We start from the raw sequence: 16,739 nt of genomic DNA, 5'->3' as shown, positions 1-16,739 counted from the left end.
TCTACAGCTGTTAATAATGTAGTTGATTACAGCATAAAGCTTGTCCTGGTGCTATCCAGTAGTAGTATTATATGTACTGTCAGGTTTGCATTGGGGCATCTGTAGTGTGTGAATAGATAACTGAATAAGTGTCCGACTGTATGCCTCTTTGTTGACTCCAAGTTGTTTAGTTATATACATATATATATATGTGTGTGTGTTTGTGTCTCTGTGTTTGCTCCTCACCACTGCTTGACAACTGGTGTTCGTTTGTTTATCTCTCCTTAGCTTTAAAAAAAAGGTCCTGTAGTTGACGTGTTTGACTAAAATTCTTCAAAGCAGTGCTGCAACATTGCCACAGTCTTATGACTGAAACAAGTAAAAGAATACATATATACCTGCATATATTATATGAATATTTGTCTTATTTTATTAAAGGCACACTTTGGGATACGTCAACATCATCTTGTGTCCATAGAGGAGACTGTCCTTGCTACAGAGGAAATGATCAACGAGCCTATCCAATTGGTACCTTGGAGAAAAGTGGATGTGAAAGTTGGTAAGTATGTTTTATATTCTCTTTATTTCAAGTTCAAGAAAGTGTTTTACTTAACCCCTAAAGCTTAATACCAAATGATGCATCTTTTATCTCTTATTTGTTTCAGTCTTTGGACTGTAGTCATACTGGGGTACCTCATTGAAGGGTTTAGTTGAATAATTTGATCCCTGTGCTCATTTTAAGCTTGTTATTTATTCTGTTGGTCTCTTTTGCTGAACCATTCTATACATTAATTGGAAATGGAAAATAATAACACATTAACAAGTTTGAAGCACCATGTAATGTCCATATCAATAAAAATGGTATGATGAGGGCCTGTCTATTTATTTCTGTGACATCTGTCTTTGCATATATATATTACAACAAAAATTGTATATCTTGGACATAGTTACCCAGGGTTTTGCATCCACAAAGCAAAGCCTTGTGGACAGCTTGTCAGACTTTAAATAAATATACAGGGTATTTATATTGAGTCTGATGAGCTGTCCACAAGGGTTTGCTTTGTGGATGCAAAACCTTGGGTAACTTTATGTCCAAGATACAAATTTTTTTTTGTAATAATTACTCGCCTATTCTTTAGAGTGTGTGTGAGGACCATGTTATGCGAGGTGATGAGAATAGCTCTTTAGTACATCACACGGTGAGTTTGTATAAATATATATATTTATACAATAAATATTGTATAAATACAGTATTTATTGTACATATTTGGTACAAGAAATATTGTACCAAATATTTATTTGTTACAATTTAATATTTAATTGTACCAAATATTTAATGGTACAATTAAATATTTGTACTATTCAAATATTTAATTTGAATGGTACAATTATTTGCTAGAGAGAAAAAGGAGATCACATAGAATGATTAAGAAAAGATTTATTGATGTAATAATGTGTGTCTGTGTGTGCATCATGTATACAGAATAATAGACAGGGCGTCATGAGAATAAAGTATATGTGTGTGTGTGTTAAGTAACTATAGCAATGACAGATTGTACTTCATGGAAAAGACAGAGGAAGAGATCTTGAAGTTAGAGAAAAAAAATATCAAGAAAATATGCGCTCATGGGCAGATGTTGATAGGTTATACCTCAGTAGAAGAGTTGGAGGAAGAGGACTGAAAGAGTCTATAGCCATTGAAGTGAGAAGTTCATAGACACAAGAATGAGAATACCAGTTTGTAGTCAGTTGTACGTGGTAGTTGAAATACTGTATCAAGAAGTCGCGGTCATGATGCTGAGCTGGTTGCAGGTACATGTCATATGAGAAGTCGTGGCTGTGATACTGCTGCCTGGGTCACTTGATACAGGAGTTCATGCAGGTTGTATATTTGTTGTTGATCCATGGTGAAGTAAGTCACAAATGGTGAAGTGTTGAAACCCGGGTGTGTTGCTTGCTGAGCTGTGTATGTAGAGAAATGATGTTGACGATGTTGAAAACATGATAGTGGCGATGAAGAAGGAGACTGCCATAATGTTGCTGGACGAAGCTGGTAAGTCTCAACATGGCTGCTGTGGTGTTGTCACTGGAACTGGTTGTGTTTTGTGTGGTCAGTGGCTAGACCTAAAATGGTCTGGAACTGAAAGACGTGTATTGAGGAATAAGTTGGGTTTTTATAGAAAGTAATAGGCTTGAGATAGGGTTCAGAAAAGGTTCTTCACATGATGCTATCTAAAGTCTCTGATTAGCTATCCGCAGTTAGTTGGCACAACAGAGTAAGAGACAAATTGTGCCAATACCAACCAGTCAGAGTAGTGGCACAATGGGATACAAACAGTGGCTGAAGGCTAGTTGGTTCCTGCTACATTAAAATGCACATATATATAGAGTCTACACTACATGTACGTCTTTCTGATATATGATTTTTTATGAACTATATATATATATATATATATATATATATATATGTATATTGTCAGTTGTTCATATATCCAAAAAGAAGCACATCCTAAAGCATTAGTGCAGTAATATATTTTTAAGAAGTTAAAAGTTATGGTCAGTCATAGAGTGACCATTACTTTTGCACCTATAAAGCACTTAGCAGCATACGCAACTCAAAATGGCCAAGTCTTATGAGTTGCCTCTACTACTAAGTGTTTTATGGGTGTGAAACCAATGGTCACTCTATGTCCAGCCATAACTTTTATGTGTGTGTGTGTATATATATATATATGTGTGTGTGTGTATATATATATATATATATATATATATGTGTGTGTGTGTGTGTGTGTGTACTCATACAGAGTTGGCCAAAAGTCACCTGAGTGTAAATCAAAGTCCATTTAATTCCAAGATTAAAACAAAAAATTATTTTATATGAAACTTTGCTAATAAATAGACAAATGTTGAAAAACAAATGGTGATTTTAACTCACAATATTCAATAATTAAATATTCATAATTGGAATGAATAAATAAAAATTGAATATTAAGTATCTATGGAATTTTGATTTACTCTAAGGTGACTTTTGGCCAACCCTGACACGTAAAAGCACCGTCCGTTCGTGGCTGTTTGCCAGCTCTGTCTGGCCCCGTGTCGGTGGCACGTAAAAGCACCATCCGTTCGTGTTCCGTTGCCAGCATCGCCTGGCCCCGTGCCGGTGACACATAAAAGCACCATCCGTTCGTGGCCGTTCGCCAGCTCTGTCTGGCACCTGTGCAGGTGGCACGTAAAAAACACCCACTACACTCGCGGAGTGGTTGGCGTTAGGAAGGGCATCCAGCCGTAGAAACACTGCCAGATCTGACTGGGCCTGACGAAGCCTTCCAGCTTCACAGACCCCAGTTGACCTGTCCAACCCATGCTAGCATGGAAAGCGGACGCTAAATGATGATGATGATGATGATATATATGTATATATATATATATATATATATATATATATATATAGTTAATCCAAATGTGAACAAAGAGAAAACACAACAGCGTGAGGATGTGGAATAAGTATAGTGTTATTGGACGCTCAGGAAAGGAAAGAAAGAATGAGGATTTAACATTCCGAGTGGAGTTCTTTGTCAGAAATATGGAAATATATATATATATATATATATATATACACACACAATGACTTCTACAAAGATTCTTTTAGCCAAATTCATGAACCTGACACTGGTTGGCTTGGGGCCACAACGGAAAACACTTGTCCTAGGTATTGCACATGGTTGCAAAACAATCTTTTTAACCACAGTACCATGTATGTGTCAGCATTGGAAAACGAAAAAATTATTGCATTTTAAAATATCAATTTCTGCTGATAATTAAACATGTACAGTTATGATTGTAATCACTTTGTTAATCTTTAATTATTTGATTATAAATATCAATAGTAATTATTGTATTCATAACCAAGTAATTAAACACAATAATGATACGGACACGATAATGATGATGATGGTTAATAGATCAAAATATCAATGGATCCAGGAAGCTGATGATATAAAGAGTAGAAGAATGAAAAACAAGAGAGAATATTTCTGAAGGGCAATGAAGATATCAAAATTCAAACTCAGTCACATAAATACCATCACTGCCATAAACTCAGGGACAATATTCATCATCAGGTGCAGTGCTGGAATAATCAAATAGACAAAGGAAGATATTGAGAAGTTAGAGAAAAAAGGCAAGAAAATTTACATTCACAAGCAGATGTTGACAGATTGTACTTCACGGAAAAGAAAGAGGAAGAGATCTTGAGAAGTTAGAGAAAAAATATATATCAAGAAAATTTACAGTCAGGCACATGGTTCTGGGTTCAAATCCCACTGCATGACACCTTGGGTTAGTGTCTTCTACTATAGCCTCGAGCCGACCAAAGCCTTGTGAGTGGATTTGGTAGACAGAACTGAAAGAAGCCTGTCGTATATATGTATATATGTATATATATATATATATATATATGTGTGTGTGTGTGTGTGTGTGTATGTATAAGTTTGTTTGTTTACGTACCCGTAACTTAGCAGTTCGGCAAAAGAGACCAATAGAATAAGTACTAGGCTTACAAAGAATAAGTCCTGGGGTCGATTTGCTTGACTAAAGGCGGTGCCCCAGCATGGCCACTGTCAAATGACTGAAACAAGTAAAAGAGTAATGGTTTCAAATTTTGGCACAAGACCAGCAGTTTTAGGTAGAGGGAGTTTGTTGATCACATGGATTGCAGTGCTCAACTAGTGCTTATTTTATTGACCTGAAAAGGCCAAAAGGCTAAGTCAACCTCAGCAGAATTTGAATTCAGGATGTAACGAGTCAGAAGAAATAATGCAGTACTCTAACAATTCTGCCAGTTTGCTACCTTAGGGATGCTTTAGATAATCCTTTCTACTATAAGTAAAAGGGCTGAAATTTTTTGTGAGAGGGGTCTGGTTGATTACATCAACTCCAGTGCTAAAGTGGTACTTGTTTCATTGACCCTCCAAAAAGATGAAAGGCAAAGTCGACTTTGGTGGAATTTGAACTCAAACTGTAAAGACAGACAAAATGCCGCTAAACATTTTGTCTGGCATGTTAATGGCTTTGCCTGCTCGTACCCCTCAGGGGTACTATAGATAATAGTAATCAAAAAAGAATATAGAGAAAATAAGAATTTCATTAAAGAAAAAAAATACAATGTCTGAACATTTCATTAAACAACAAGACAACAAGCTGGCAGAATTGTTAGCGTGCTGGGCAAATTGCTTAGTGATATTTCATCTATCTTTATGTTCTGTGTTCAAATTCTGCATAGGTCATCTTTGTCTTTTATCCTTTTGGAGTCAATAAAATAAATACTGGGGTCAATATAATTGACTAGACCCTCTACCAAACTTGCTGGCCTTGTGCCAAAATTCGAAACCAGTATTTCATTAAACAGTAAGCATATAATGAAGGATGTTAGAAATGAAATCATCATCATCGTTTAATGTCCATTTTCCATGCTAGCATGGGTTGGATGGTTCAACTGGGGTCTGGGAAGCCAGGTGGCTGCACCAGGCTCCAGTCTGATCTGGCAGTGTTTCTACAGCTGGATGCCCTTCCTAAAGCCAACCACTCCATGAGTGTAGTTGGTGCTTTTTATGTGCCACCGGCACAGGTGCCAAGGGAGGCTGGCATGGGCCACATTTGGATGGTGCTTTTTACGTGCCACCAGCACAGGTATCACCACTACAATTTCCATTTGATATTTATTTTGATGTTGATGTACTTGACTCAATAGGTCTCCTCAAGCACAGAAGATCATGTGCCACCGGCACAGAAGCCAGTCAAGGCGACGCTGGCATTGGCCACGTTCAGATGGTACCTTTTACATGCCGCCGGCACAAGTATCACAACTATATAAATGTGTATTGTAATGTATTTTGCTCAAAATATTCTCCACATATACTCCAATACACACTTCACCACATACATACCCACATCATAAAAACACATATATTGTTGTTTTTGTCTCTCCCAAATAATATATAATCCATTTCAAGATTTTAAAAGGATAGTAATTTAATATTATAATCAATTTTATTATTCAATTCGACATCATTATTAAATTAATGTTTACAACGATAGGCTAACATATGCTGAAGAAGATGAAATTCAGAGTTTATACATTTGCATAGACTATCATTATTACTTTGAAGTTATTTATGTAGATTTCTTAGGCTTAATTATATTATCATCGTGAATATTATAAAGCAATAAATTTGATCTATTATCTATTTTTATATTATGATTAAGTTCAAATATATTAAACATACTTAAGGTTAAATGAAGTTGTAGCAGCCTGAGTTGATAAGGATTGGCAGAAGGGGTGAGAATTTATTCCATTGGTACTAAATACTAATGTCCATATCCATGTTAATCCTTTAGCATTTAGATTACTTTGAGGTAATATTTATACCTACTTGTGGAGGCGCAATGGCCCAGTGGTTAGGGCAGCGGACTCGCAGTTGTAGGATTGTGGTTTCGACTCCCAGACCGGGCGTTGTGAGTGTTTATTGAGTGAAAACACCTAAAGCTCCACGAGGCTCCAGCAGGTGTGGTGGCGATCCCTGCTGTACTCTTTTGCCACAACTTTCTCTCACTCTTTCTTCTGTTGGCCTGCTCGCTTAGCCAGCAGGGTGGCGTCATTTGAAAGCTAAAGCAATGTGAAGCGCATTGTGACCAGCGATGTGTAGCAACATCTGATAGCCTGGTCAGTCACAGTGATCACGGTGATTTATACCCACTTAAATGTGGATGTCCTATTGGAACAAACTATACTGTGGTAGATACCACGAGAGAAACTCTCATATTGGCTTTTGGTGTAAAATGCAATGCTTATTTATTCACATTGTGATGAATTAATCATGCATATCTCATAGTTTTGAGATTTTGATGATGTAATTGTTTATTTTTAAAATGACATTGTAGAGTAGGTCTAAGAGGCCAGATGTAGCTGTTTGAACATAAAATAAAACATTTGAGTCCAGATATGGCTGGTTTAAATGCTAAAGGGTTAAAGGTATTATATAGGTTGTTTATCTGTTATTTTTATATGGCAATATGGGTTTAATAGTATTATTGGTACCCAACAAGTCTTAGGTTTGGTGATTTAACCCTTTAGTGTTTGCATTATTCTGCCAAAATTAATGCTTCTTCATCCACATTGTTTTGAACTAATCATGCATTATCTTGTAGCTATGAGATTTTGTTGAGGTAGCTGTTAATTTTTAAAACGATATTGTAGGGTTGGTGTGAGAGACCAGATCTGGCCAGTTTGAACATAAAACAGGCAGAATACTTTTGGCCGGATATGGCCGGTTTAAATGCTAAAGAGTTAAACAGGAAAGATAGCACTCAAACATGGGTAGAAATGTTTTACTTTAATCAGCACAAGTTACAAAGTGACTCGAGGTCCAAGAGTTTATGTATGACACTTGATAAGACACACACACAAATATATATGTGTGTATGTATATGTATATATGTGTGTGTGCGTGCATGCGTGTGTGTGTATATAAATATACATATTCATGCATTCATGCACACGCACACACATATCATCATCATCATCTCATCATTATTTCACTAGTTTTGCATGCTTGGAGAAGGTAAACAGGATTTTTAAAGGCTGATTTTACTATGGCTGGATGCTCTTCCCTTCACCAACCTTCACCTATATCTAAACTAGATAATATATCCCACTCGTCAAACATTTTCATTGAAGATTACAAACAAAACTGTTTGCATGATGGTGATGCTTGGTTATGAGTAAGGCAGTGGCTCCCAAACTTTTTCGGGCTGCTGCTCCCTTGACATCCAGGCCACATTCTGAACCATCGCAAACATAGACCTCTTTCTGAAGCAAATTCAAAGCAACTGCATTTCACAAATAAAATTTAACCTAATGAACCCACTATTTTGTTGTCTTTACATGAATCACTATCCCATTATTGCCCCACTTTTTACATCAATCACTATCCCACTATTGCCCCACTTTTCTTCAATGTCCCCTTGGAACTTTCTGCTGCTCCCAGGGGGAGCAATACTGCCCACTTTGGGAACCACTGGAGTAAGGCATAATATCAAATAAGGACAAACACACACACACACACACACACACACACACCCATAAGCACACACAAATATACATCAGCCAACGTTTCAACATCCACTTATTAAATTCACTCAAAGGCTTTGGTTGACTTGTTTTACAACCAGTGTTAGTTTGTTTATGGCTCTGTAACTTAGCTGTTCAGCAAATGAGACTGATGGAATAAGTAGAAGACTTAAAAATAATTGCTGGGGGCAGTTTGATTGACTAACCCTATCAAAGTAGTGCCCCAGCATGGCCACAGTCCAGTGACTGAAATGAGTATAAGAAAAATGGTGAAATTTTGATGGAAGGTTTTAATTTAGATCATTTTAAAGAAAGTAAGCTTTGTATCATAGAACCAAGGGCAGTGTTGGGTACAAAAGTATCGCGGTGTTCCAGCATGGCCATAGTCAAATGACTGAAACAAGTAAAAGTGTAAAGAGTAAGAGAGGGGGTTAAATGTCACTGTCTTCATTGTGAGCTTGAACAATTGTGTGCACAGTGGACTAAATACTCAGTTGTTTGTTCCTTCTTGAATCACACCTGGCTCATAAGGGCCGGTTTCCTGGTTTCCTTGGCGTATAGGTTCCCCCACCTGGATGGGACGCCAGTCCGTCGCAGGTGAGCTGCAAGATGCAGGAGGAAAGAGTGAGAGAAAGTCGTGGCGAAAGAGTCAGCAGAAGTTCGCCACTACCTTCTGCTGGAGCCGCGTGGAGATTAGGTGTTTTGCTCATAAACACACACATTGCCCAGTCTGAGATTCGAACCCACGATCCCTCAACTGCGAGTCCGCTGCTCTAACCACTAGGCCATGTGCCTCCACTAAATACTCAGTAGGATTCTTCACGTTATGTGTTGACATTCTGCAGAAGCTGACTTTGCTTTTCACCAATCCTTTCAGTGTTCATGAAATAAGTGCCCATTGAGTACTGGAGTTGATATAATTGACTAGCTCCCACCCTTCAAATTTCAGGCCTTCTACCTGTATCACAATGGATTGTGCTCATACCCCAAGTTATTCTACTATTGTCTCCACAAATCTCTATATATAAAGCTGAAGTTGTTTGTGTATGGCAGGTTTGGTAGCCTTCAACTAACACTATCTCCTCTGAGACCCTGTGGCACAAGTTGACCAAAACTGAGAGTATGATAGAAGAAGGCTTGCTCTTTATTCCATAGAAGAAAAAATTCAAATCAGACCATGTTAACACCAAAAATTATTAACATCAAAAAGGTGCTTTTTTTCTATGAAAATCCCTACTTTTTACGATTTTTTGACTGCTGTGTTGCCATTTTTTGGTGTATTTCAACCAGAAAAATGTTCACTTAAAGAGAATAACAAGCTACATAATGGAAAATTTTTACTTTTCAAAAATTCCAATTCTAAAGGGTCTTTTGAAGCGCAAATAAAAAACAAACCTGAGCAACGCCGGGCTATACTACTAGTAAACTTAAAAAGGGACCAGTTGAAATATTAATGGACTATCAGCCATATCCTTCATGGTTTTGCTCCACATTTTTTTTTCTTTTGGCAGACTAGGGTAGGTTAGTCCCTATGTTTGCATGTTCCCAAGACTGGTAAGATCAATATTGATTATGTGCTGTTTGAGATTCTGTTCAATAATTGACCATTCTTTCTCTCATCTCTCCAAGTGATTGTCCTAGGCATATTAATAACCCTAATTTGCAATTAAATGTGGAATCTGTATTTCTAATGCAAGATCAAGGGTATTGAAACTCTGGAATACAAATAGAATTATTACAGTCACAGTTCCAAGGAAACACAGGCAATATTCAAAATCTTCAGATATTAAACTCAGTACTAACATTAATTATTATTCTTTACTCTTTTACTTGTTTCAGTCATTTGACTGTGGCCATGCTGGAGCACCACCTTTAGTCGAGCAAATCGGCCCCAGGACTTATTCTTTGTAAGCCTAGTACTTATTCTATCGGTCTCTTTTACTGAACCACTAAGTTACGGGGACATAAACACACCAGCATCAGTTGTAAAGTGATGTTGAGGGCCAAACATATACATACACATACATATATATATACATACACACGACGGGCTTCTTTCAGTTTCCGTCTACTAAATCCACTCACAAGGTTTTGGTTGGCCTGAGGCTATAGTAGAAGATTGATTTTGCCTTTCATCCTTTCGGGGTTGATTAAATAAGTACCAGTCAATCACTGGGGTTGATATAATCGACTTAATCCCCTTGTCTGTCCTTGTTTGTCCCCTCTATGTTTAGCCCCCTGTGGGCAATAAAGAAATATATAGTAGAAGACACTTTCCCAAAGTGCCATGCAGTGGGACTGAACCTGGAACCATGTGGTTGGTAAGCAAGCTACTTACCACATAGCCACTCCTTTGCCTACTTACTACACAGCCACTCCTACGCCTTACAAATATCTATTATAATTTTCTCTTACAATTAATTTGATTTCCAGAAATGTTCATTTGAGACAAAAACAGAATTTATATTACATATAAGATGTTATTTTCAGATGTAATGAGAATACTTACATAAGGAGCTTTGATTGAATTGTATAGATTCAAATTAGTAGGAAGTCTAAAATCTAATGGACAAAAATGTGAGAGAAAAATGTTTGTAGAAAAGTATAAAAATACTGCTGTTAATACACATACACACACATATTGGGTTGGAACAAAGGTCTGTACTGTTCTTTAAGTAAAATCCCAAAAAATATTTAGATATTTGTACATACATAAATACATATATACACAAGCATACTCACTCACATATGCACATGAATATGCACCTATGTGTTTGTGTGTGTGTGTGTGTGTGTGTATATATATATATGTCATCATCATCATTTTAAAATCTTCTTTCCATATAGGCATCATTTACACAGCTGGATGCCTATCCTAGCACCAGCTGCCACTGTACAGAGTGAATGTATTCTAAGTGCAGTGTATCGTGGCACCAGCACCATTGAGGTTACTTTGTGACTGCCAAGCTTAATAGTCATCACTGCTCTATGGTGTCTCTGTTAGTTCAAGGCAATATGACCAAGGCTCTATGGTCAGGTACACCCTAGGTATAAAGATTGGCTTTTCCATTCATTGGTGTTTCTCTCAAAATATATAAGGAGTTAATTTCCACCCTCATACCCAACATTTACCATCATCATCATCATTATCATCATCACCATCATCATCAACATCACCATTTAACGTCCATTTTCCATGCTGGCATGGGTAGGATGGTTTGACTGGAGCTAGTAAGGCTAGGGGCTGCACCAGGCTCCACTGTCTGCTCTGGTATGGTTTCTATGGCTGGATGCCCTTCCTAACACCCAGCATTTTCAAACATACAAATGTATACATGACCACATGTTTTAAAAGTCCATTTGATTGTAGAGTGAAGAGTGAGGTAATGTGAGATGGGGATAGAATGAGTGATAAAGAGTAATAGAGGTGTGGGGGAGAGGTGGTAATTATAGCATTGATCCTAAGAATATGAAATGTAAACTCAACATTAACAGAATTTGAACACAGAACATAGAGGGATGAACTAAATATCTAAAGTCTTCATCAGTCATCGTTAACCATATATCTGTGCCTGAAGGGTTTTTCTCCAAGTAGCAAGCCTGGGTAATGTTTTGTTGTTTTTATGGATGACCAACAGTTGCCCATTTACCATATCTCTTATGTCTGTTTCTGATGTTGTCCAAAAAAAAAAGGCAAGGGCCAGTACAACCTGGCACTGGTATTGTCACAAGCAAACTCAGATTATAAAAAGCTACAAAAAAAAAAAATAATAAAGAAAATACTGTAAAGCATTTTTTCCAACTTTTCTGCGATAATGTTTTATGGCAGGATGCCCTTTCTTTCTCTGACCATTTTTGTTGCTTCCTATGATAGACAAGGAAATCTTGCACTTATTCTATAACTGAGAATGTATTGAGATGAAATTGAATACTTTTGAATATTTTGTCCATTGCTCTTCTATATTCCGTGGCCTAGTGGTTAGAGTGTCACACTCACAATTGCAAGGTTGTGGTTTCAATTCCGAGAATGGGTGATGTGTTATGTTCTCAAGTAAAATACTTGATTTCATGTTACTTCAGTTCAGTCTGCTGTAAATGAGTTCCAGCAATTGCTAGGAAGTTAATCCTGTGACAAAATGGTGTCCTGTTCAGGGGATGGAACGTGGAGGTGGGTGTTATAATCTTAATCATTTATAGACCATAGAAACTGGGTTAAAACTGGCCTTATGAGTTCTAGGGCTCATGACAGGCTCATGACAGACCTCAGTCTAAGCCTCTATCGCTATGGAAGGAGCTGCAACACAATGAGAGATCTTAGCAGCAGTGAAGGAACTTTTAACTGTTGATCAACTTGCTGGAAATAGCAGTGAAGTTGTCCTCAAATCACTCTTATAAAACGACAATAAGGACATTGTGTAATCTCCTTTCGGTAACAATGTACACACACACACACACACACAAATAAAAAAAGAGACACACTACCCATTAATAGAAAGCTTTTGATCAAAGCTGTGCTAGATCAGGACTAACTTGGGGCTAAAAGCAACAGCAACAACAACAACAAATGTCTTGTTTATTAAAACAACACATCAAGTGATCAATCAGTCAACTGATTGATTGATAAATCGATTCATTGCATGAGAAAGGTATATTTTGTGCTTTTTTATTCTTCTTTTATTCTTTTGCTTCATATTCAGTCATTTGACTCTGGCCATGCTGGAGCACCACATTTTTTTCTTTTTTTAGTCAAAGAAATCAACCCCAGGACTTATTCTTTGTAAGCCTGGTACTTATTCTATCAGTCTCTTTTGCCCAACTACTAAGTTACGGGGGACTTAAACACACTGATATCATCTCTTTTTTGTCTTTTTTTTTTCAGTACTTGTGCAGAAGGAGGTCGTTGGAATTGTATCATGAGCAAAGATTGTCCAGGAATATGTACCTTGTCTGGTGATCCTCACTTTCAGACTTTTGATGGCAGACAGTTCTTCTTTGAAGGAGAATGTGAATATGTACTGTCTCAGTACCAGGCCAAAGATGGTGGTGAGAGTTTTGCAGTTTGGATTGAGAACAAATATTGTAATAAAATCACTGATGCTGTCTGCACCAAAGTTGTCACAATTAAATTTGGATCAAAGAACAATACTCAAATTATTCGGTAAGTAGTTTAAAATGAAGAAAAACAAGAAAAAATAAATAGATAAATGATGCATAATTTATCATGTTTGGTAATGAATTATATAATTTACATAAGTTGGCTTGGTTTTGAATCATTTGATTTAAATTAATTTTATTGTACAGTGTTTGGAAAGTCCCTGTACATATACATACATATATACACATATATACGTACATACATACATGCACCCCCACCCCCACACACACACTCATGCACACGCATATGCATATTCTCATCAAAATTGAGTAGCAACTTACCCAAATGGTTTGCTTGAATAATTGTGGAGATCTTTATAGCATGAAACCATTGGCTGCCTTGTTAATCCACAAATAAAGAATATTTATCCACCAATACAGTGTTGAACACTCATTCTCACAGTCTAATACTAATGTGTGTGTGTGTGTTAAATGATGATGATGATGATACACACACACACACAAACACACATGTATGTGTGTGTATGTATGTATATATCAGTGCATAGTGACTTTCTGAATACTTTGTACTTAGAGTATTTTTGATACAGCAATAATATGAACATACCATATTAGAAACAAACTTACATACACATGCTTGCTTGCATGTATATGTACAGATACATTCTGATATGTGCCTATCCAAACATAAACACACACACTCATATATAATCATAGAAGACAAGGGAAGCCTTTGTGTGGTTACTTATCTGCTTGAAATAGAATTCAGATCACACATCTCCTTCAGATCACATACTACCATTGCAAAAAAGGTAAGGACATACTGGATAATGTACTGGACATACAAAAAAGACAGGGTGATCAAGGCTAGAACATCTTTGATCAAAGGTCTACTTAATTATCACTGACTTGGGCTTAACAACAACAACATACATCACCTCTTCACAAAATCAGTTGATTGCTACCAGTGTGGAAACCTGTAGTTTTTGCTTTGGTCCTTGACTCTCGCTCAATTTTTTGTTAGAAATAAGAAATCAAACAGTAATTACATGTGTGATTAATACACTATTTGATAAATATTGCATCAGTATTCTACACTAAGAGTTTTGAGATGTCTGGCAAGTGATTTCATCTGCAACCATCTGTTGAAAACTGTAAGAATTACAATGTAAGAATTAGCCATTCAAAAACACAGACTGTTAACTTCACTTAATCCTTTCACTGCAAAAATTCATAGGTATATCCACTCAAAATTTCATTACCTTTAAAAGTGGTAAGCAATTTATATATAAATTTATCTAGTTGAGAAATGTCATGTTTGAAACTATTTTTTATTGATATCCTCAATGTCTTCCCGAGAATGTCATCTTTGAAACTATTTTTTATTGATATCTTCAATATCCTCCCGAAGGACTTGAGAGACCAGCATGGCATGGGGTGGATGCAGATGTCTTCAAAATAAAGCTGGACCTCTTCCTGTCAGGTGTCCCAGATGAACCAACTTCACGGCAGGAGGTGCAGATGAGAGCAGCTGCATCAAACTCTCTCATACTCCAAATGTCAATTGCTAAAAAGCATTCGTGAAGTAAAATCATGTAGCAACACTGAATGGCAGTGCCCCAGCATGGCCACAGCTCGTGAGCTGAAACTAGATGAGAAAATAAAATATCAAGTTTATTGAGGCAACTTGATTTGCAGAAATACCAGTTCTACTTTTTGGTAGATGTTTAACATATTTACTGGAATGACCATGAAATTTAATCTCACAGTTAAAGACTTAAACATTTTCATTGCACCAACTGCACTCTGGTCATTGACATGGTTCCACTGCAACAAGTTTGAGGTGAGGTTGTTGGTCAGTATATAAAGGTTTCAAGTTTATAGATATAATTTTATGCATCTCTATCTATATAGGCCAGTTGTTCTGGCTATCATTGCCTGGTGCTAGTAGTTTGTCAGTTAAAATGTCTTTGATTTTGTAATAACTAAGAACTATCTAAAAGTTAATAATAACATTTAAAACAATACATTGAAACCATTGCAGCGTGGAAGGTGTTTATAATCCATTTAAGAAACACAAAAACTGTTAGATTCACTTCAACATTTAAAATTAATTTGCCAAAATATTTTCGTCACTTTGAGACCACGACCTGTTCACTGACAAAATTCTGTGCTGCATATTTCACAAAATAGCCAAAGTAGAAATAAAAGGCAAACAAGCAAAACCACTGGGAAAATATTTAATTTAAACTCTTTGAAAAACTTTACTGTGTAATATGTTTTCATTTTTAAAATTTCAGACTACGCAGTTTCAAAGTTGAAGTAAATTCCATGTCGATTGGTTTACCTTACAAAGATGATGATGTTGTCATTCGTAAAGTATCCAATATCCTGATTCGACTGACTGCCAGCATTGGTCTTGATGTTCTCTGGGATGGACGTACAAGAATTTATTTGAAACTTAGCAACAAATATCAAGGAAAGGTAATAAAAATTTATGTATATATATATATATATATATATATATATTGGCATCTGTGCCGGTGTGCAGGTGGTATATAAAACAAAGACATTTGGGCGTGGCTGTTGCCAGTACCACCTGACAGGCCCTCATGCCAGTGGCATGTAAAAACACCCCCTATACTCTCGGAGTGGTTGGCATTAGGAAGGGCATCCAGCTGTAGAAACTCTGCCAGATCAAGATTGGAGCTTGGTACAGCCATCTGGTTTGCCAGCCCTCAGTCAAATCGTCCAACCCATGCTACTATGGAAAGTGGACGTTAAACGATGATGATGAAGATGATATATATATATATATATATATATATATGTTTGTATGTCTTAGAAAACTTGCAAGCAAAAGGAAAATACAGATGAAAATATGTGCAATATACTCTCTGTACCTTTAAAATCATCTAAAACCTTGTACTTCCATACAACTTCACAATCTTGTGATCCTAGAATGTGACACATTGGGCCAATAGTCTTTTACCATATTCAATCAAATTGTGTACTTACAAATTAGGTGGAAGCCAGTTGGATGGCTTCTACTTGTTCTTGACTGGTGGATCAACATAATCTATAGATTGGTTTAACAATTACTACTAGGACTTTGTGTATATTTAGCAGGGCCTTCTCTCTAGCAGGAATTCAGAACATATTTCTGGTCTGAGTATAACCCATGACTCATGGTTTCTTCTGTTCTTTCCTCACCAGTCTTGAAGGCTCTGTAAAGAAATAATACTCCTCTTGTCTACTTGTGTTATAATAATTGAATTAAAAAAATAAAATTTTCTGATAATTTTTCAGCTAATTTTAAAAGTTCTTTTACATTCTTTATATAAGTTTAAATAAATTAACTATTTGGACATTATACGACAGATAGATTCTAATATATTAATGGCACCTTATGTATTAGACTAGTAATATGTTAATATATTAATAACATTATATATATATAATTGGCGTGATATGTAAACCCGATATCTTAATGACATCTTATGCAGTTGAGAGTTAG

At 36.5% G+C, this 16,739-nt stretch overlaps 1 protein-coding gene across 1 annotated transcript in view; it reads left to right on the top strand.

Annotated features, from left to right (window-relative positions):
• The window catches only part of LOC115215365 (mucin-2), a 510,799-nt gene that overhangs the window by 36,208 nt on the left and 457,852 nt on the right, over positions 1-16,739 (top strand). Inside the window, exons 14-16 of the mRNA XM_029784514.2 lie at positions 418-538; positions 12,987-13,265; positions 15,523-15,706. Coding sequence (XP_029640374.1) covers positions 418-538; positions 12,987-13,265; positions 15,523-15,706 — 584 coding nt within the window. The remainder of the gene's footprint in view (positions 1-417; positions 539-12,986; positions 13,266-15,522; positions 15,707-16,739) is intronic.

The sequence above is a fragment of the Octopus sinensis genome, linkage group LG9, assembly GCF_006345805.1.
Source record: "Octopus sinensis linkage group LG9, ASM634580v1, whole genome shotgun sequence".
Lineage (NCBI taxonomy): Eukaryota > Metazoa > Mollusca > Cephalopoda > Octopoda > Octopodidae > Octopus > Octopus sinensis.
This window is presented reverse-complemented; position numbering and strand designations above follow the sequence as displayed.